Source organism: Oryza sativa, chromosome 4 (genome assembly GCF_034140825.1).
Source record: "Oryza sativa Japonica Group chromosome 4, ASM3414082v1".
Lineage (NCBI taxonomy): Eukaryota > Viridiplantae > Streptophyta > Magnoliopsida > Poales > Poaceae > Oryza > Oryza sativa.
In genome coordinates this window covers 18267236-18290342 of record NC_089038.1, presented here as the reverse complement: position 1 = coordinate 18290342, position 23107 = coordinate 18267236, and the positions used below count along the sequence as shown (strand labels likewise).

The 23107-nt window shown below is 36.0% G+C and overlaps 1 protein-coding gene across 3 annotated transcripts; it reads right to left on the bottom strand.

Moving 5' to 3' along the window:
• Positions 1–193: 193 nt before the first annotated feature.
• On the bottom strand, positions 194–19013 carry LOC4335589 (uncharacterized). 3 transcript variants are annotated; one of them, XM_015781129.3, is made up of 12 exons: positions 18895–19013; positions 11349–11498; positions 10959–11217; positions 10629–10857; positions 10375–10528; positions 8476–8676; positions 3851–4063; positions 3434–3706; positions 3131–3328; positions 2200–2469; positions 899–1099; positions 194–657 (listed from the first exon to the last, which is right to left on the bottom strand). In XM_015781129.3, the coding sequence occupies exons 2-12, from the start codon at positions 11445–11447 to the stop codon at positions 382–384; spliced, it is 2373 nt and encodes a 790-aa protein (XP_015636615.1). In that variant the 5' UTR covers positions 11448–11498; positions 18895–19013; the 3' UTR covers positions 194–381. The 3 variants fall into 3 exon arrangements, with proteins under 3 accessions (XP_015636615.1, XP_066165395.1, XP_015636618.1); XM_066309298.1 differs by having other exon boundaries at positions 194–627; XM_015781132.3 differs by lacking the exon at positions 11349–11498.
• Positions 19014–23107: the final 4094 nt, after the last annotated feature.

Here is a 23107-nt window from a genome sequence, read left to right as displayed (position 1 = left end):
CACAGCAATAGCTATCGGAAAACAGCGTTATCAAGGCCTCTAGCCACCAACCTCTCATTTTTCACAAGCATGTGAACGTGCGTTACAAATATGCTAAAAATCAAACAGCATTACAGCGCACAGGCTAACGCTACATAGCTCGATCGGAAGACAATTTCTTATTTCCCATCACACGTATTTGACATATCCGATCTGAAAAATCAAGTTTCAAATATTTTGTTCCAGATGCAACACATAGCTAAACATAAAGGTCTTTTAGAGACAGAATGAGGTAGCAGGCGACAACCAAGCTAGTTAGCTAGAAGATGCAGTACACAGTATAAAGAAGCTGAAAATTAAGCAGGATACAACAACAGCGAAGTAGCGAACAGAGGACAAGAGCTAGTAAAGTTGGGCGTCCGTGCGAGTGTACACCCCGAGCGCATCGAGGTAACACCCCGCGCGGGCGAAGAAGCCGACAATGCACCCGTCGCTCTCCCCCGGAGCCGTGAATGGAGTCCCTCCGCCTCCGGCGCCTTGCCCAAACGGCCCGTAGCTGAGGCATTGGTTCGTGGAGAACGTGAGCGAGGTAATGACGACTGTGTCAGGTGACGCTGCATCCAAGGGACCGAACGTTCCGGTGATCCCCTGAAGTGATTCCAGAGGCATCAGTTCAATCTGCGAGAGACAATGCAATGGGGTACGTTACATTCTACCCCAAGATAAATGTATATACTCTCTCTATCCCTCGACGCCGTTGACTATTTAAACATGTTTAACCGTTTTTCTTATTCAGAAACTTTTGAATAAGATTTAATAAACATGTTTAAAAAAATCAACGACGTCAAATATCTAGGAACAGAGAGAGTATATATCGATGACAGACCGATTGAAAAAATATATATATTCGTCCACTAACCTTATACGCATTGCCACCAGGACCACCCCATGGACCAACAACTTGCTCACTTCCGTCATGGTCGGCATATGAGAACTCAATAGAATCGATGACGTCACCACTACGGATAGTCACACTCACTAGACGATGTGGCTCCGGTGCATCGACGTAGTGGGACTCACCTCCACTTCTACCCCATGGCCCAATCCTGGTAAGCCCAGTCTAATTTACCAAAAATGAAGAAAAACGAAGGATTAGTGTGTGAGCACAGAGGAATGAGATAGATAGGAACAGCAAAATTTTACGCTACTTATATCTCTAGGTATCACATGCATTGCTATATTAACGGCCGTTTGGTTGGAGAGAATTTTTAGGAGGGATTGGGAGTTTAGAGGGATGAGACTATTAAGTGTTTTGTTTGGTTGGGAGACATGGGAATTTTGATGGGATGGAGATTGGGAATTGAGAAAGGAACTCCCTCCTTTTCAATACCTGGGTAGGGGCAGGTAATTGGGAGGGAATTCCTCCTTTACTTTTTCTAAGCAAATCTCATCCATCCGTTTTTAATAATGACTTAATCTTCAACTAAACTCCCTATTAATTTCCATCACCTCTACCAAACAAGATATTGGGATTAAGAATCAAATTCACATCTTAATCTCATCATCAATTCCCTCGTGTAAACTCCCAATCCCCTTCCCTCGAGTTACCAAACAAGTTATAAGTTTAATACTGAAAATTGTGACACTCCTTCTATTTTTCTAAAGAATAATGGTAAAAATAGCTATGTTCAGAATGTCAAATTGTAGTGCTAGTCATGCCTATACTTCTTGTTATTGATGGCCAAATAGGCTGTCTGGCCCCGCCCAGCCAATGCACGACCAGGCTCTGACCCGAGATCAGTTGGGCCAGCACAATCTGACCTAAACATCAGTCTAGGCCCACCAACGGCTCAGACACGACCCAATAAGACTCGGGTTGTACCGGGCCGGCACGAATGCACAGAAGACTGCAGTGCTCCTCGGTATAAATCTATTTTCTCCCTCATCTCTTTGGGCCGTATCTTATATACCTGGAATAAGTATATTCTTGCATCCTTTATATCTTCGGGCCGTGCCTTATAAGGCTAAAATAAGTCTATTTTGGGCTGTGCCGTGCCGAGCCAGCTCAGCATGCCGAGACAGAGGCCTAGTCACGGCCTAACAATCTGACCGGGCCGGCATGAGGCTTTGGACACCAGTCGAGCCGTGCCATATCTAGACTGAACCAAACCCTGTGCCCTGAGTCGGGTCGTCGGGCCCGATCCTTTCTGTCATTTGTACCTGTGGTGCCGGTGCTTCCTGCAGGTGGGGGTTGGCATAGACGCCAATGGCATGGACGAAGGAGTCCGCGCAGCCGAAGAAGCCGACGATGCTGCCGTTGCCGCGCATCGGGATCTGGAAAGGACTTCCTCCGCCTCGTCCGAATGGACCGCGCCTACGGGCGTTGGTGATCAGCGTGAGTGATGTGACGACATCCCTATCCGGTGCCTCGTTAAATGGGCCCATGGTCCCGCATATCCCAGTTAGAAACTCCAAAGGGCCAAGCTCTATCTGCATGGACAAAAAAAATTGTAAGAAATAAAATTGCATCAGGCTTGCTCTACGTCGAGTCTCGTGGAAGATAAATTTAAATCGTCCTCCGTCCCTAGATTATTCTTTTAGAAACACAGAATAAAATAAATATAGACGCTCACAACGCATACATAGTTATCTCTATTAACTCACACGCATATCCTAACTCTATGAGCACATACGAAACACTCTTTTAACGCATATCCTAACTTTGACTAAATTTATAAAGAGAACTATATTATTTGATATGAGATATGTATCATTTTTATAGTTTATTATTTGAAGTGATAGATGTTAATACTTCTTTTTATAAAAGTTTATCAAGCATTTACAAACACTCTAAAATCGTAGATTGGAGGGAGTATAAGGTGACAAGTTTCTTTTTTTTTAAAGAAAATACTAATCCAGCAATAGGAAAAATGGACTAGAACTTGGTGGGCTTGGTAAAATACATTTTAATGAGTTAAGCATGTACTCCCGAATCTATACAATCTATCTAGATTCATTGTATTAGGTTATGTCACATCCAATCTTAATTAGGTTTGTTTTTTTTTAGCGAAGGAAGTACGTGGTTAGATTTTTTGTACTAGGTGACGTCACATCCGATCTTTTTTTGTTTTTTGACAAATGGAGTGCTCACCGTATAAGCGGTTCCACCAAGACCGCCCCACGGGCCTATCGAATGCTTCTGCCCATCACGATCACTGTAGGAGAACTCAAGTGAATCGATGACATTGCCACTATGAATCGTCACGCTTTCCAAACGCCGTGGTGCCACCTTGATGTCCCGATGACTCCCTCCGTTCCAACCCCATGGCCCAATCTTCGCGAGGGAATCCTAACGAGTATATAAACATTCGATAAAAGTGAGAAAAAAAATAAAATCACATATAGATAGATGGAAACAACTTCTCATTTTAGAAGTTATATATATATTGATCACCTCATCATCATCGTCTTCTACTGTTTTCTGCTTAGGGTTAACATAGATACCAAAAGCGTCCACGTACCACCCAGCACGTGCAAAAAAGCCAACAATGCTGCCATTGTCCTGCACTGGGATGTGGAAAGGAGTTCCTCTTACTTCTCCAAAAGGTCCGTAGCTTCCCTTATTAGTGATAAACGTAAGCGATGTAATAACACCAGCGGGTGCCCTATCAAATGGTCCGATTGTCCCAGAAACTTCCGTTACATACTCTATAAGACCAAGCTGAATCTGCAAGAAAAGTTTCAAAATAACATAATACTACTAGTAAACCTATTATAAATTTCACTAGTTGTGTGCAGAGATAATGAATGTATACCAATCATTTTATCTAAAAGAAAAATGCAAGAATTGAATAATAAGATTCATAGTCACCTTAGTACGTTTGTTCCCTTTATTTGGGCCATAGCCGCCCCATGTGCCTGATGTGTGCTGCTGCCCACTGTGGTCAATGTATGAGAACTCAAGTGAGTAGATGACCTCACCGCTAGAAATTATCAAGCTTTCCAACCGGCGGGGTGCCACCTCAATGTCATAGTGACTGGAACCACCAGCTCCACCCCACAGCCCAATCTTGGCTACCTTAGCCTATGTGTTAAGCCATCAAGGGGAAAAAAACACATTGTGAACACCAAATATGAAAATAGAAGTTATGTATATAAATATTTAAAGGAATTATTTATTGGTAATTTTGTTAATGGTGTCGTGCAGACCAATCATCTGTTACTACAAAGTTATAACCCACTGCTTCCTCAAGAATACATGCAAAGATGACACATCATTATTCACTAACAATTATTACATTTAAGCATCATACAAACATGCTATATTGTCTATAATTTAATAATTTATTAAATTTTAAAGATTTTAAATGTAAGCATGTTAAATCATCCCACATAATCATAATATTTCAATATATCTCTCCATTATTTTTTTATAACATCCTATATACTATATATAGTTCATCCTCACTTAGTTCATGTCATTTTTCTTTTATCTTATTAAGTCATATCACATCAATGGTTCAAATTGTCTCTCTTCTTTTCTTCTCTCATCAAACCATATCATCTTACTTTTACATTTGAATCTTTATTCTACATACTATTTAAATTTAAATCGCATCAACTTATATAAAATCATGTTTATATAAGCTTATGTTATTTAAGTTATCTTACACATTATTTTTACATTATTTTTAGTTATTGTTATCATAATAAATTCCCGTAACAGCGCAGGGTTTTACCTTAGAATTATTTGACTGTCCCGTAGATAAATGTCCCATTACAAGAGAACAACAAAATTACTTCCTTCACTGATTCGTTCTCGGTTGGTTAGTAAAAAAGTTGTTCTTCGTGTGTAAATGAACTACTAGAAGTGTAAAATATAAGAGTACTTCTATCATAACGCCTCAACTTTCAGCTAGGGGAAGATTTAGGGGGAAAAGGAAATCCTAGAGCAATCAACAGTAGGGCTAAGAATTTTGATCCCGGTCCAATATATATATATATATATATATATATATATATATATATATATATATATATATATATATATATATATATATATATATATATATATATATATATATATATATATATATATATATATATATATATATATATATATATATATATATATATATATATATATATATATATATATATATATATATATATATATATATAGAGTAAATTTGTTTGGTGCTCCATGGTGCCCGGGCACCATTGTTGAAATTAAGTATATACCCAATTCAAATGAGCATGAAACTTTTTCAATTATTTAGGTATTAATATTAACTACTTTACTAACTAGTTGAAAGCAAGTTTGAACTGAATTTGAACTTGTTTTTGTTAGATTTTGATTCTAGGTATATAGCATCCATACATATAATTAGTTAGGTATGTAATCATGGATTGTGAAATAAAGTTAAATTTGAGTTGTTTTGTTGATAGGTATAGGTATGAATCGAATTCTTATAACTAGGTATATACTCACAATTTGAAAATTTTGAAAAATTTGAGTGATTTTGTGCATTTGAAACCATGGTGCCCGGGCACCATGGTGCCCCATATGAGTGTCCTATATATATATATATATATATATATATATATATATATATATATATATATATATATATATATATATATATATATATATATATATATATATATATATATATATATATATATATATATATATATATATATATATATATATATATATATATATATATTTCCTCCCTTTTTTTCTAGCTTTGACGTTGGTTAGTGCAAACAATAAGGGGTGTATGTAGTAGCTGAGAAGAGAAGGCTTTCAAAAGAAAAATGGTAATGTCATATGGACGCATGCATAGTTCACAAAGATACTATTGGTAACTATTAATATAATAAACAATGGGTGTGTTTAGTTCACGCCAAAATTGGAAGTTTGTGTGTGGGTGTGTTTAGTTCACGCCAAAATTGGAAGTTTGGTTGAAATTGGAACAATGTGATGGAAAAGTTGGAAGTTTGTGTGTGTAGGAAAGTTTTGATGTGATGGAAAAGTTGGAAGTTTGAAAAAAATGTTTGGAACTAAACACGGCATGTGTAGGAAAGTTTTAATGTAATGGAAAAGTTGAAAGTTTGAAGAAAAAGTTAGGAACTAAACCAGGCCAATAGCTTGCTAAGGGGACCGAGTTACACAAGGATTATTCTAAAAACATCCACAATGTATGCCATAAGGGGGTCTTAACCAATTAAGGCTTTAGGGTGGGTAGTATACATTATGAAATTAATCTTTATAGATGACCTTATGATGAGCTAGCATTAGGTATAAGGACCACCCATAAGGAATAAATAATTCATCTCTGTTCTCTCTCCTGCTCACTTGCTCACAAGGTTGTCAGTATCCCGATACGTATCCTAGTATCTTACGATACTACGATCCTACCAAGCCGAAACGATACCGATCCCACCTAGTATCCTAATTTTCATAGTATCTCGATCCTACTATTCATTAGTACACGATCCTACGAAATCTTAGGTGGTATCCCGATTCTACGATCCCTACGATACTACAAAATATTATTTAAAATAACATGGTATGAAAATAATATAAATAAATATGCTTAAATTTATATAAAAATCAGTTAAATATATCAAAACCAACTTGGTTTCTCTTAATAAATGCCTATATTTGCATGACATATACCATTACTACATTTTTTTATATAGAATGGCTACATATAATTAATATAAATATTAATTAAACTTAAAAAAAGAAAATCTCATAGTATCCCGATACTACGATACGATCCTATGATACGATATTACTTTGAGCAAAACGATACTAACAAGTATCCCGATACTGACAACCTTGCTTGCTCAAAACTCTCTCCTACATGCTAGCATTAGGTGATATTTTTATATCTGTGGGGCCCACCTTATTTCCTAACAAGTTCATACCATTGTTGGGTATGTACCACAACTAATATCACCTGTTGTAGGACCCATCTATATAGACCACTTGATCTCATATCCTAAATAAACGATAGAATAACATACCCATGCCTGTTTGCCATAGGAATTTAACACTTATCAATCATTATAAAAAGGGAAATTTAGTGTGCAATTGTAGTGGTGAAAATGGGCAGGTACGATTGGATTATAGCATTCGGATATCCTAACCTATATTTTACTTTAAATTTGGAACCTGAAATGGGTAGTGTCGGACAATATATCACTCATCCCGTATCCTATCCAATATTACTTCCTTCGAATCGGCTTCGGGTACGGATATCTATTTGCATCTCTAATTCATAAATATTAAATATAACGAACCAATTATAGTGTCAAAAGAGATAAATTACGGGAAAATTATACAATATTGCACGTGAGCTCGTAAAATAGTGATTAACCAATCCTTTTATCATGCATGTCCGTAGGTGGACTTGTAATAGATTTTCATATGTGTTCTATAATATGGGACATATGAGTGGATACAAGTCTTCTTGTATCATAACCCATTTTTTTTAGGATTCGAATTCAAACTTGGATAGTATCGGGAATCCTTATTTTCTCTTCCATATTCTTCCCGCGAGTCTCAGATCGGGCAAGCTATCTGGAAATACCCGTCCATTTTCACCCTATGCAATGGTGAATGCAAGTCCACAATTGTGAAATGTAATCAATTCATGCAGTAGTAGGGATGAAAATGATCAGAAACGATGTCATTATTTTATTACTTTTATGGAATCGGTCATGGTATGGTCGTAAATTTTTGGTATTCATGAATTTAACTATTTAGCATCAACTTCGATATGATGTTGATAAAAGTTAGAAAAAAATCTAAATTTTATATATGGCTAGAAATGAAAACGATCGGAAATGATATCATTTTTACATTAGTTTTATGAAATGGTATCGGTATGGTCAGAAATATATGTATCATTTTCACCCTTATGCGATAGTACTTACCACCAAAATTAGTTTTTATGGTTCTTTTTTGTACAAAGTAGGTATAATATTTCTGGCATTTCACCAAGGATGTACACATACGTATTTGTAAACATAAGGATTTCAATCATGGCAAGTAGAGTATGTATTATATTTCTGAGTGAATTTTTTTTTTGCATTCACTGACTTTTATGATTGTGGAAATAGTTTCACTGACTTTATATATGTGGCATTAAATAACTACTTCCTCTAATATTCCCAATTGATCATCATATATTTTTATGTTATTTTCAAATGATGATCATATTAGTATTCATTCACTAAGTTTATTCAATATCTCTGTGTGAGAATAATAAATATCTTGGTCTGTTAGTGCACTGCATTGATCGAGTTGTTACCAAATTAAATATAGTATGGAGAGTTATTGGCTTTTCTTGATTTTCATGTACTTCTATAAAATGTGTGGATCAATTAGAAATGGAATTGAGTATTTATTATCTCCCGCCTCCCGCAAAGCTAACATATACATACATCTCAATCATCGTCATAATTATGAATTTATCATACCTGGTCCTGTGATGACGACACGGCTCTAGTATAAATTTCTGTCTGTTTCAACTCATGGATAATGTCATTTATAGCAGGTCTGCTGTGTCTATCAACCTCGACGCAGCGTACAGCTATTTCAACGCATTTTTTCACTTGCTGGCACTCTTCTTTCGCGTGCATTGATGTGTCCCCGATCCTATTCCTCCAATTATTTGCAACCTACGAATCAAAATATGAGCAATACATTTGTTGATTGAGTACACATAGACATGGTTCCGCCATGCATGCATGGTGTCTGCTTAGATGAAAACTGAACTTGTTCTTCTAAGGGCACCCGCAATGGGCTCTCTACAAGATATCCATGTTAGTATATTTTCCTACATGGAAGAGATTAAATGAAGAGAGAGAGCAAAACTATCTACTAACCTGGAGATAGTCTATAGAGAAAAACGAGGCAATGCATTAGAAAGCTATAGATACCCATGTAGACATACTATTGAGGTGGTTTACTATTAATCTAGTCTATTGCTGAGATGCACATGTTTTATAGAGAGCACCTTACTTTACCATTGCGGGTGCTCTAAGGGCAGTCCCAACCCTCCACCTAGGATGGTGTCTATGGTATTAACTACATTGGCATGTAGGACTTTTAACTTATGTGGCACTATATTAATTAAGAGAGAGAGTGAAAAAAGAAAGAAACTGGGTCTCATGCAAGATACAGCTTCAACACGAGAACCTATGCACTAGACACTATCAAGTTTTGTATTGGGAGATAATAGTGTCTTCATAATAGATGAAGAATAAATATGATTGATAAAGAAGAGAGATGATGTATTTATTAATGGCCCATTTTAAGAAATTACGGGTTATGAAGTGTAGTTTCTATTGTGATGTCTTATTGACATGGCACCATAGACACTACTTATGGACACTATGGGTTGAGACTACCCTAAAGCTACGAGAGGGGTTGGCAACCTATCCTCCCCGTTACGCAAAACAAAGCATATATTATTGCATGATTAATTAAGCATTAACTATTTTTTTAAATAGAATTAATAAGATTTTTTAAAACAACTTTCACATAGAATTTTTTTTCAAAATACAATTTAGCAATTTAAAAAATTTGCGTGTAAAATACAAGAGTTGTGAGTTGGAAAAGCAGGGGAAGAACACAACCTACGAATAGACAAGTTCCGCTAGCCATGCACTTCTTTTTTACTTGGGATGGACGACATCTCTCTTTGAAAGGAAAGTTCTCCAGCTACAAAAGACCCGTGCTTGTTATGCCTTTTTTTTATTGGTCACTTTTGACTAGGCACAAATAACTAGGTAATCATAACTTTTGCACAATATGCTAGTTTCGGCATTGATATGATTATTTAAACTAGTACTCCCTGGATCCTAAAATATATAGTACTTACTCCATTTATTTTTTATAGGTATTTTTTTAAATTAAAAAAACTACTTTTGATAGGCATATTTCAATCTAACCACCTACCATCTTAATGACTTTCTCGTATTTAATGCGTTGCTCTCCATTCTTCCACTTAAGATTGGTTATATGAGCATCGAGAAATGTAAATATAATGAATTGCTTGTTTACGATGAATAACTAGTAGCATATTTAAATGGATGATAAGTAGAATTACTTATCCTTGGTCATTGTGACAAGAAGAAATATGACTATCAAAAATAGATGGGGGAGTAACTTTTAGCTACTAATCTGAACAAGGAAAACTGTTTGGCTAGATTCATATCTAAAATTTGTTATATTTTGGGACAGAGTGAATACATTGATGGGTTGGTGGAGGTGAAATTATTATTAGATAAGGGGTAATAATATGAAAAAAATTGCAAACAAATTTTGTTGTAAAAAATGATAAATAAACAAGAATAGAGGGGGTAATTTCTTACGAGATCGACGAATTGTTGGGTTGATGACATTTCGCCATATTTTGAGTAGCCTTTATGTCCCACCATTATCTGGATGATTATAATACCTAAGCTGAATATATCATTCTTATTTGATATTTTACGTTGTGCCAAGTATTCTGGTGCCATGTAGTACCTGCATCATATCATCAGTGATGTTAAACAAACACCATATCATTCGGTTAGTACTAATAAGAAAGAAAGAGGACATATCTCTTGACGTCCTCTCTACTTACTCTGAACCTACGCAAACTTTAGTGGTATGTGTATGCGAGCCACCGAAGGGCCTTGATACCCCAAAATCTGCTATTTTTGGCACCATGTTATTATCTAGAAGTATATTGGCCGGTTTCAGGTCCAGATGCAAAATTGGTTCTTCCAATCCTCCATGAAGGTAACTAAGACCTTCACAAATCCCCATAATTATTTTGTAGCGTGTGCACCAATCAAGCCCGCGAGACTCTTCTGTTAAAGTGGCAAAAAATATTCTTGAAATGTGAGGATTACTTTTTTTTGTTTACATGTTAAATAATTGGATAGAGTTCGCAAATTACCACCATACTCACCATGCAGATAATTCTCCAGGCTTCCACGCGGCAGATATTCAAAGCATAGAACTTTGTATATCATTTTACAAAGTACATCTTCCCCATTAACCTCCATGAGTTCATGTCTTGCTTCATTGCAATAGCCTATAAATCGTACGATATTTTTATGTTGCACCCTCATAAGGTTGCTGAATTCATTGCTAAATTGCACATCATCAAGTCCTCGCAAGTCATATAGCTTCTTCACGGCAATCTCTGTCCCATTTGTCAGCACTCCCTGTTGCAGTTGTATTTCGATCTCATTATTTCATTAATATGTATTACTACAAGGGTACGCCGTAAGTGGGTTATCGGAGTTCATTATTGATACCACTTGAAACAAAGATATGAGTATCATATCTCACAAACCTTGTAAACCTGACCATAGCCACCACTACCAACTATTTGGTGATCGGAGAATTTTTTCGTAATATCTTCTAGAAAATGTACCGGTAGATCAGTTGGCATTGTACTTGGATGGTTTAACTTCTCCTGTTTACAGATTTGCTACCTCTTCACCTATATATACACATGAATTATTAAAACTTTCGTATAAGAATATTTAGAGTTTACATACCTTAAATTAAGATGAGTGAATTGCACGTTATTAACGAAATTTTCACCCAAGCTAGATATAAAACCTAAAGATAAATATTTACATTTATTGTCATAGTTTCTGGGTAGTCTTTTAATTATATAAATAATATATATCAGGATTAATTTAAAACAAAGTTGTTCTTTTTATGATAATCCTATCTATTAATTAACCATTTTATGCTGTATTGGTCCCCTTCCTTCCCCAGAGGTCTCGATTTGTGTGTCATTAGAAACTAATTTGGAAGTTCCCAAGCATTTTGAAAATTTTATAACCTTTGATGCTGTAACAAAATTTGAAATTATATAAAACATGGGAATAATGTAAGGGAACATTTTACGAAAAATAAAATATCACAGGTACAAATTCCTATTAAATTTAAAAATATATTTTTCATTCAATTTTTTTGTTAGAAATATTCAGGATGCAAAATCTTTTGTACAAATATACCATCGGTCTCGCACAACCATTGCACGAGAATGACGTGAAAATGACATCGTGGCCGGTATCATACAGTGAAAGTGCGAGACCGCGCGGTCTCGCTCAAGCAATCAGCGCTATCGCACAAGCAAAGAGCGAAACCATTCCTAGCCGATTTAATTAGCGATTAATTATCCTGATTAGCGATTAATTAATAATTAATTAATCACTAATCTGGATAATTAATCACTAACTATTATTATTTAATTGTTAATCAAGTAATTAATTACTAATCAAATGGAGCCCTTTGGACAGTGTCGCTGATTGCTTGACCGAACCGTTCAGTCTCAGCTCTTTCATTCCGCGATACCGTGTGGTCTCACGCTGTTGCCGCGCGAGACCGCGCGGTCAAAATTAAACGAAAAGTATATTTTCAAATTTAGTTCTTCGTAATAGTGCCAAAATTTCCCCACCCGTTTTTTTATTTTTTTAAAAAAAATGTTGTAAAGACCCTTTTTTTAGAACTTTGTAAAGACCATAGAAAACTTACTAGGATGACATCTTTGGATCATGCGTAGAGAAAAGGTAAAATTTATTCAGTGCATACACTTTATTTGTTCTTATCTTTCGATCAATTGATGATGGTTTGAGATATAAACATGTGGTATGTGGATGTTGTACTAACCAAAGAAACAAATACACGAGACCACTTGCAAGTAAAACAGACCACACGCTATCTGCTAGCTGTCATATTGATTCAAGTGTATGTTATCGAGGCTAACTACCGTTGCATTAGTACATTTTCTTTTTGCTATAGAGTCTTTTGATGACTTATATTTTTTAAAAAATAATACAGTAATTACTTAAAATAAAGAATATATGTATTTACTTGAAAATCATCTCTACACTTTGCTTGTGAATTTACTCCATATAGTTTCTTATTTCAACTCAATCATGACGTAATTACTTCTAATACTATAGAGAGTTACTTCTATTACATAGCAAGGTTGCATAAATGTTTGAATATATTCAAGATCATCTTGTTTTGTCACATATTTTAAGGGAAGTACATGGTGCAAATAGATCATAAAAATAATATATGATTAAGAAGATATAAGTCATAAAAAGATTAAAAAAATACGTTTTTAGCTAAAAGAGAATTTAGTAGGTTGAAGTGATTGCCGCATTCTTTTCGGGCTATTGGGTTTGCTGATTAGCTACACGTAAAACGAGAAACATGATTAGCATATGATTAATTAAATATTAATTATAAAATTTTGAAAATTGAATTTATTTGATTTTTAAAGCATCTTTTATATAGAAAGTTTTTGCACAAAATACAACATCTAGTAGTTTAAAAAGTATGCTAATGAAAAACGAGGAATAGATAAGGTGAACTAGCTGTTTAGAACGCCGCCTTAACCAAGCAACGACCGGTCGCGCGCAAACTCACCTGAGTAAGACATCTCGTTGTCGATTAAGGCCCTGTTTAGTTCCCACGCAAAAATTTTACACCATGTCACATCGAATGTTTGAACACCTGTATGAAGTATTAAATATAGGCTAAAAATAACTAATTATATAGATTACGACTAATTTGTGAGACGAATCTTTTGAGCCTAATTGCTCCATGATTTGATAATGTGGTGCTACAGTGAACATTTGCTAATGACGAATTAATTAGGCTTAATAAATTTATCTCGTGGTTTGATGATGGATTATGTCATTAGTTTTTTTATTAATGCTCAAACACCCTATGCGACACCCTATATAATACTCGATGTGCACGCCAAAACTTTGGGCCTGTTTAGATCCCTGCCAAAAATTTTACGCCCTATGACTTCAAAAGTTTGAATACCTATACGAAGAACTAAATATATATAGACTAAAAAATAACTAATTACACAGATTGCGACTAATTTGCGAGACGAATCTTTTAAGCCTAATTGCTTCATGATTTGACAATGTGGTGCTACAGTAAACATTTGCTAATGATGGATTAGGCTTAATAAATTCGTCTCATAGTTTACTGACAGATTCTGTAATTAGTTTTTTTAGTGCCCAAATATCTCATGTCATATCCTATATAATATCCGATGTGATATGCTGAGACTTTACACTCAGTACATGTAAGCACCCTCTAATTCAATGCATCTGCAGCTGGATGTACATGCCTGAGCGAGAGCCCCACGCCAGCGCGTGCACTATGCGAACACGACCTGCCACTGGTACTAGGGTCAACAATATTTGACGTCAGTAAAGCAATCGGTTTGAAAAAAGAAACACCACTCCCTTTGGAGACTTGACACTTGTGATGGGACGTGCTCCAAGTCTGCAAACACGTACCGTCATCATAGCTCTCGTGACTTTTAAGGCTGTGGCTGTGTTTTGTTCGGTGCCAACAAATTTTGGAAATACATTTAAAGTATTAAACATAGACTAGTAACAGAATAAATTATAGATTTGAACTATAAACTACGAGACGAATATTTTGAACCTAATTAATCCATCATTAGGAAATGTGGGTTACCGTAGCACTTATGGCTAATCATGGCGTAATCAGGCTCAAAAAATTCGTCTCGCAATTTACATGCAAGCTGTGTAATTGGTTTTTTCTTCCACATTTAATGCTCCATACATTTGTCTAAACATTTGATGTGACAGAAAAGTTGGATGTTTGAAGGAAAAAGGTTGAAATCTAAACACAGCGTGTGTTCGGATGCCCCTTTTCCCAAGCTCGTTTTCCTCACACATGTTTTCTACACTGCTAAATGGTGTGTTTTTTGCGAAAAGTTTTTATACGAAAGTTGTTTAAAAAAATCAAATTAATCCATTTTTGAAAAAAAAACTAATACTTAATTAATCACGCGCTAATGGACCACTCCGTTTCCCGTTGCGCACTGTTCCTTGGGAACAAGCAATGGTGAACACAGCCTAAGTATATTACTTCAAAATATAAGAGATTTTGGTTCGATAAGATATATCCTAGTGTTTGCGTAAGATTCATAATACTAAGATATATTTCTTTCAACTAAAATATCTTACTTCCTATGTCCCATAATATAAGAATATTTAGAGGGATGTGACACAACCAGTAAAATACATCTATATGGAGAGCCTGTCCAGATATAATGTACTAGGATGTCACATCCCTCCAAAATCCCTTATATTATGGGATGGAGGGAGTATATTTTATAAATTTGTGCAAATGTAAAAATGAAAAGTTATACTTAAAGTACTTTAGATAATAAAGTAATTCACAAATAAAATAAATAATAATTCTAATTTTTTTATAAGACGAATGGTCAAACAGTGTAAGTAAAATGTCAAAATCCCTTATATTAGAAGATGCAGGGAGATTAGGATGGAGGAAGTATATGGTATTAGTGTTATTTACTAGTTTCATAATATATATAATCTGATAACAATTTATTTTTCTTCTATAATCTGATAATAGAATCGTATTGTGAATGTTCTTATGCTTTCCTCATGTACATCTTTTTCTCCAGATCGAACTAGCTAGTATCTTTTGCATTATACATCTAAACTAAATTATTTTCATTATAGTAGTCTACATATTTATCGATATGCATCTAGGTAATTTAAGATATACCGATTTAGTTTTTCAAGATGCTACTACAAGATTCCTAACTTTTACCAAGGGGGTTTAAGGTCGGCCACCTATAAAACTGTCGGCCATACATATTACTGAGTGGTTACCCTCGGCAACACGCACATGTGGTCGGTAATTTATCATATTGCCGAGGGTACCCTCGGTAACCATGTACCCGAGGGTTACGGTCGGTCTTTTTTTCCAGAGACCACGCATGGTTCTTTCTTGCCGACACATTTCCCGAGCGTATACCGTCGGTTATTCTTATTCTCACCGAGAGGTTTATTTTCCCGTCAAATTGAGAACCCTCGGTTTCTAATATACCCCGTCGGACACTAATAATCATTTCCGAGAGTTAAATTAAACCCCTCATTTACTAATATACCCCGTCGGCCACTAATAATCATTTCCGAGAGTTAAATTAAACCCCTTGGTTATTAATATACCCCGTCGGCCACTAATAATAATTTTCTAGAGTTAAATTAAACCTCTCAGTTACTAATATACCCCGTCGGCCACTTATAACCATTTCCGAGTGGTATCTTATAACTCTCACTCACTGATATATCCCGTCGGCCACATGCTAAATAGCCGAATGTTCTCGTAACTACCCTTATTAAAATTTCAAACGGTCGGCTACCTAAATCTTCCTGACGGTCTGTAGGATTTTTTGCTTGGACGCTTGGCAAATCTTAGGATTCTAGTAGTGAGATCAATAAAAAAAAGAGTGTATATGTTAACTTTAATAAATCTGTGTTCAAAAGAATGCATAGAGTTGGCGTCCAAGGCTGGCATTTCTTTTGGGTGGGGGCTCGTAGTCCACCGAGTTCATGTTCTTTCTTGGCAGGCACACAATCCCAAAACAAATCAGAACTCGAAACTCTAGCTAGCTATGTCCCATCTGCCGAAGACATTGTCGTTGTCGCCGTCACCGAATACCCGCAGCTCGTCATCACTATCTCCGTCGCTACTACCCCTCCGCCGCTAAATCTGTGCAGGGGAGAGCCGCCGCCACCGGAGGAGCACGGGGGAGACTATTGCCGCCAGATGCGCACGGGGGAGGGCCTTCGCCGCTAGATCCACGCGGGGCAAGGCTGCCGCCGTCTATGCGCCGCTCCTCTGTTGACTGTTGGCCTGCGCTTGAGCCCGCCGCCGCCCGCTCGCTCCTACCGTCTCTGCCTTGGCCGCCGGAGAAGAGAAGTGGGAGAGGGGAGAGGGAAGTAGAAGAGATGAGGAGAGGGAGTGGAGAGAGATGGCGTGGAGGAGTGGGGGAGAGAAGAAGAGAGAGAAAAAGATGTGGTAGAGAGAAAGATTGTTTTTAATATATCTGCCACACCGTTTACATATTGATTTTTTTTAATTGACGAGGGAGTGCGGTAGATCCGATGATCCTGGTTCACTCGTAGACGATAGATGACCACCCAAAAAGAATCTTGGTCGCTCAGACCGTTCAATGGAAAAACGATCAAGGCAGTAGACTTTTTCATGAGTTCTTGAAAGCAACTATTGGTTTTTATGGCCAATTTAATTTGTTGCAGCAAAAGTGTGGCTAGAAATTACTAAGGCTTGCCATCTTAGGCCTGGTTTAGTTCTCAATTTTTTTCTTCAAACTTCTAACTTTTTCATCACATCAAAACTTTCCTACACATACAAACTTTCAAATTTTACGTCACATCATTCCAATTTCAATTAAACTTCCAATTTTAACGTAAACTAAACACCCTTAGTTAAAGAATGCACTAAAATTGGTCTCATGGCATGTGCAACAGGCCTGTTACCCTATACCTATATAATAAATGAGTAGTCTGTTGGAACGTAAAAATTAAAAAATATATATAAACAGGAGAAATGTAGAAATAGAAAGTCATGGCATATACAATCGCCAGAAATTGAAACACTAAATTTTGTCGAACAAGTTGTTTGAATACTTCATAGGGAATTCATAGTAAAATTATAGGGATGATATTATTTAGATAGAGTTGAGAGGAAAGATAAAGATATATAGTGTATAGTATTGGATTTCTCAAAGGAAATCAAAACCAAGGTTTGAGCTTATATTTGAAATCCTAAAAAAAAAGGAAATGAAGGATTCCTATGGAAAATGTCTAGCCAAATCCAACAAAATTCCTATAAAAAATATCTTGATCCATAGGAAAATTTTCAATAGAATTTTAATATATTAGGATAGTGGCTAGATAGGATTTCAATCCTACAAATTTCCTATAAAGTCCCTGGAAACACAGGGCTCTTTTGGAACGCAACAATAAAAAAACATAGAAATACGATAGAAATGTACATGCAAAAACATAGGATTGAAATGTTGTTTCGAATACAAGAATAAAGTAAAACACAATATTCTTTCTAAACAAAGAAGTGTATATAGGGGTGTGTGTGTGTTTCCTTAATGTGTGTTCAAACCGTGATCATTCGAAGCGACACGCATTATGTCTTTGACTTCTTACAAGAAAAGAAAACAAGAGGTCCTAATGCATGCTGAAATTTCTATGAAATCAAGGCCAAACGAAAATTTTGTCTAGGCCCCGTTTAGTTCCCCAAATTTTTTCCAAAAAATCACATCAAATCTTTAGACACATGCATGAAGCATTAAATATAGATAAATAAAAAACTAACATAAGTGCTACAGTAACCCACATGTGCCAATGACTGCTTAATTAGGCTCAAAAGATTCGTTTCGCGGTTTCCAGGCGAGTTATGAAATTAGTTTTTTCATTCGTGTTCAGAAAGGCCTTCCGACATCCAATCAACTATCCGATGTGACATCTAAAAATTTTCTTTTCGCGACCTAAACATGCCCTAAATTTTCTTTACCTTTTCCCTCCAGTTCGAAGGATGCATGAATAGTAACTCGATCAATTCTGTAGTAACCGAGACCTCCAATCCTAGGGAAATCTCCAATTAATTTTCCTTTAGAATTCCTCCGATCGATCTAAAGGAGGCCTAATATCATGCACCATCCTAGCTATAGCATGGAATGCATGTTCATGAAGACATCGATTTAAAAGCTTAAGTTTGCACATATTTACAAATTACAATAGGTTTTCATATACTTGACATTAACCTGTCCTTCACGACGCTAGCTAAGCTCTCATCACGCACATACATGCATGAATAATATATATCCACACAGCACAGATCTAAATCGTTGCGATCCAAAAGATAATTAGGAGAACTCGTCAAATATAGGGAAACATTCGATATATGAAATCAACGTTCAAATATATATATTTATGTACTTAAAAAGGAAGGAAAAACAAACAGATCCTCACCGCTTGGTGGAGCTAGCAACCTTGGTGGGCGTTGGCGCGGAGGATGATATAATACGGCGTGCAAGCTAAGCTAGGCACGGCTGATCAGTGAGCAAAATCGATCGTCGAAATTAAGCTGGGCCTCTGTGCCGGGTGTGTATATATAGAGTGTACGTGTGTTGTTTCTGGTTCGGTCGAGTTGTACCCCCGTACCGAGAATCGTAACGAGCGATCGCTTGCGTGAGGAAGTGGATAGCGATTGGTTGGTGGGCCTCTCTTCCCAGTTTCCACTAGTTCCTACGTTGCTTTTTTTTTTACTGTATTACTTTCCTATTTCAGTAAGTTTATATATTTTAAGTTTACACATTTAAAGTTTGTACGGTTAAACTTTATACACATAGAGTTTATACGATGAAAGTTTATATACTGGATTTAAACTCGAATTCAAATTTAAATATATTTTAAGCAATCGGTTGGTGGGCCTCTCTTTCCAGTTCCCACATCGCTTTCTTATATTTTGGCACCACATTAATTTTCTATTTTAGTAAGTTTATATATTTTAAGTTTACATATCTAAAGTTTGTACTGTTAAAGTTTATACACATAAAGTTTATACGATAAAAGTTTATATACTCGATTTAAATTTGAATTCAAATTTAATTATATTTTATATAAAATATTTATATACACATAGTTTATATGTACAAAGTTAGCAATGTATATGTATATATATATATATAAAGTCTATGTAAATAAATAGTTTTTAGTGTAATATATTTTTCATTCTCTTTTTTCACACTTATTTTCAAATTGATTTTAAATTTACGAAGAACCCACGACTAATCGCCTAACGTCGTTGCCTTTTTTTTTTTTACGTGAGGAAACCGCGTGCGGGCGTGATTTCTGATCGTTGGCCTCCGGCGCCAGCGATCGTTCGCGCAGTAGCCACGGCCAGTTGTAATGTACGAGGGAGGGGAGCATCGAATGAGAGACGGGGGTAATAATTACTAGATTAATTAGTTGACCAAAAGGCATGGAACGAGACGGGAGTAATAATCAATTAACGCATGTGCGTCAGCACCGTAAGAGCAAGTTTGAAAGTATAGCGACTGCTAACTCTAAATCATCTATAGTCAATTTAATATGTAATTTATACAATAATTACCATTATAAATATATAATCCTACCTACCATATACACATTGTATCTTAGAGTCTATACTATAGATGAGTATAAATTTGTAGCCCGCTACTCTTCTCCCCTATTTTATCCTCTCAACATTTGTTTATAGCCACTACTGTACCTGCTCTAAGGTTGTGTTCTTCACCCTTTTTTCTCAACTCACATCTATCTTTTTCTGCGCCCACATTTTGTAAAATGATAAACGGTATTCGCCCTCCGCACCAGAATATAAGAAGTTTTAGAGTTTGACACAGGTATTAAAAAAGTAGGTAGAAGTGAATGGTGCAGGGTTGTGATTGGATGAGTAGTGGAGGTAGGTGGCAAAAGTGAATGGTGGAGGGTTGTGATTGGTTCGGAAGACAATGTTAATGGAGAAGTTGTTATATTTTGGGATAAATCCTGAGGGCTAAAAGTTGTTATATTTTGGGACGGAGGGAGTATGTTTTCCTAAAATTTTCTATGGTAGAGTTGCTTTAAAAAGTCGTGTTAATCCATTTTTCATGTTTTCTTTTGACTGGAAATTTTTCAAGTCTTTTAAGCTAATATTTAATTAATCTCGCTCTAATCTTCTCCTCCCGAACTCAGCCAGTCAGCCTAGGTAGCATATCTCGCCCAAGCGTATTACTAAGCCCGCGTTTAGCATGTACTCTCTCCGTTTCACAATGCAAGACTTTCTAGCATTGTCCACGTACATATAAATTTTAATAAATATAAACACATATATATGTCTAGATTCATTAACATCTAAATGAATGTGGGCAATGCTAGAAAATCTTATACCGTGAAATGGAGGAAGTAACTTATTATAATAACAAAAATAATGTAAATAACTAAGAGTCCAACTGAAAGTTTTAAAATATTAAAGTCGAAAGTTCTGAATTTTGATTGTTTCGACAGTTGAATTAAAAATTTTAAATTTTGAGTTGACAGTTTTAAAAATTCGAGTTAAATTTTCAATATTTTAAGTAAAAAAATAATTTTTTTTCAAATTTAGAAACTTTTTGTTGAAAAACGTCTTATAAATTTTTTCTCAAATTTTACAAGTATTTAAAAATAATTGTAGAGTTTAAATAAAACTCAAATTAATTAAAAATTAACTGTGAAAAAAATGTTTAAATAGCTTTCATTTATTGTAAACTGCTTAATATAAAAAAAAACACTTAAAGAAACGTTTGCTTCGTATCAGGCCCTCAACACAAACCAGCGCGTGGCAACGCAAGATTTAGTTTTTCCGGTCAAGCACGACGGTACCAGGCTAGAATTAAGTTTTGTGAATGTGCAAACATCCGTGTTGTACTGTAATTTGTTCTAAAGGAAAATAATAAAAATGAAAAAAAAACAAGAAGAAAAAGAAGGGAAAATCGCTCTCGCGGACAGCATGTTCGCCGTCAAGCGGACGGTCGATCGAAAGGTACGTACCGTAGACCGTGACTTTTTTTGTACGGAGGGAGCAGGAAATTAATATTTGTAGGCCTCGACTTGACTTCGAATCTTTAACACGACCCGCGCGGCTTCGCGGAAGCTTCCTCACTGAGTACCAGTAGCAATGTGGGGGCACATTACATGTGAACGTTTTCCTGGTGTCTTGGCGGCAGTGAGCCGCGAAGCCGCGTGGTCACCTTGACAAGGCCAAGTGGCCAACACGCCGCGCCCATGCTGTCACGTACGAGGATGATTCGCGGACCGGCGAGGCGGCGACGCGGACTTCCTTGCCTCGCCATCGACATCCGCCGTGTTTAGGCCTGGTTTAGTTACTGCTCTAAACTTTTTCCTTAAACTTTTAACTTTTTCACCATGTCAAAACTTTTCTACATAGGATTTATTTAAGGGCTGTTTGATACAGCTCCAACTCCTAAATATTACTCCAGGAGTTAGGTCTGGAGTGGAGTTATGGAGTTGCCTAAACCCAGCTCCATAACTCTAATATATTTTATGAGAGAGCTCCACCCAAACAGACCCTTAGTTTTAATAGAGCTGAAACTGTTTGGCTGAGCTCCAGCTCCAGGAGGGGTGGAGCTGAAGCTGAAGATGTGCCAAACAAACCCTTAGTTCACATCAAAATTGGAAGTTTGATTGAAATTGGAATGATGTGACGGAAAAGTTAGAAGTTTATGTGTGTAGGAAAGTTTTGATGTGATAGAAAAATTGGAAGTTTGAAAAAAAAGTTGGAAACTAAACCAGGCCACACGCAAACTTTTAACTTTTCCGTCACATCGTTTCAATTTTAATCAAACTTTCAATTTTGGGTGTGTTTAGTTCACGCCAAAATTGGAAGTTTGGTTGAAATTGGAACGATGTGATGGAAAAATTTAAAGTTTATTTATGCAGAAAAGATTTGATGTGATGGAAAATTTGGAAATTTGAAGAAAAATTTTGGAACTAAACTCGGCCTTTGGCGTGAACTAAACATATCCTTAGATTCAAAATTTTTTCTTCAAACTTACAACTTTTCCGTTACATCAAATGTTAGACACATGCATGGAACATTAAATGTAGATGAAAAAAACCAATTACACAGTTTGCATATAAATCACAAGACGAATCTTTTGAGCCTAATTACGCCATGATTTAACAATGTGTTTCTACAATAAATATTTGCTAATGATGGATTAATTAGGCTTAATAAATTCGTCTCGCAGTTTACAGCGAAATCTGTAATTTGTTATATTATTAGTCTACGATCAATACTTTAAATAGGTGTCCATATACTTGGCACACAAACTCAACACAGCCATCGAAGAAAAATTTTCCATTGTAACGTAAAACCTTTTTTCTTTTAAGAACCATAGCGTAAAACAGGTCCGCCGATAGCGTGGCATTCGCCTTGCAGGTATAAAGCGGAACAGTTTATTAGCGTGTGATTAATTAAGTATTAGCTATTTTTTAAAAAGAAATATATTAATTTAATTTTTTAACTAACTTTCGTTTAGAAACTTTTAAAAAAATATATATCGTTTAGCAGTTTGAAAAGCTGAAAATAAGAGAGAGTGGTTGGAAAAAAAAAAGGCATCCGAACACACCAAAGTACCGCACGGGGCCGGACAGGGGCGTC

Excerpts from the sequence above, each read along its gene's own strand:
- LOC4335589 (XM_015781129.3), bottom strand. The coding sequence starts at position 11,447 with ATGCCAACTGATCTACCGGTACATTTTCTAGAAGATATTACGAAAAAA. Across the intron at positions 10,529-10,628 it reads AAAGTTTGCGTAGGTTCAGA|GTACTACATGGCACCAGAAT; the intron begins GTAAGTAGAGAG and ends GATATGATGCAG. Across the intron at positions 3,329-3,433 it reads TAGAAGACGATGATGATGAG|GATTCCCTCGCGAAGATTGG; the intron begins GTGATCAATATA and ends TATACTCGTTAG.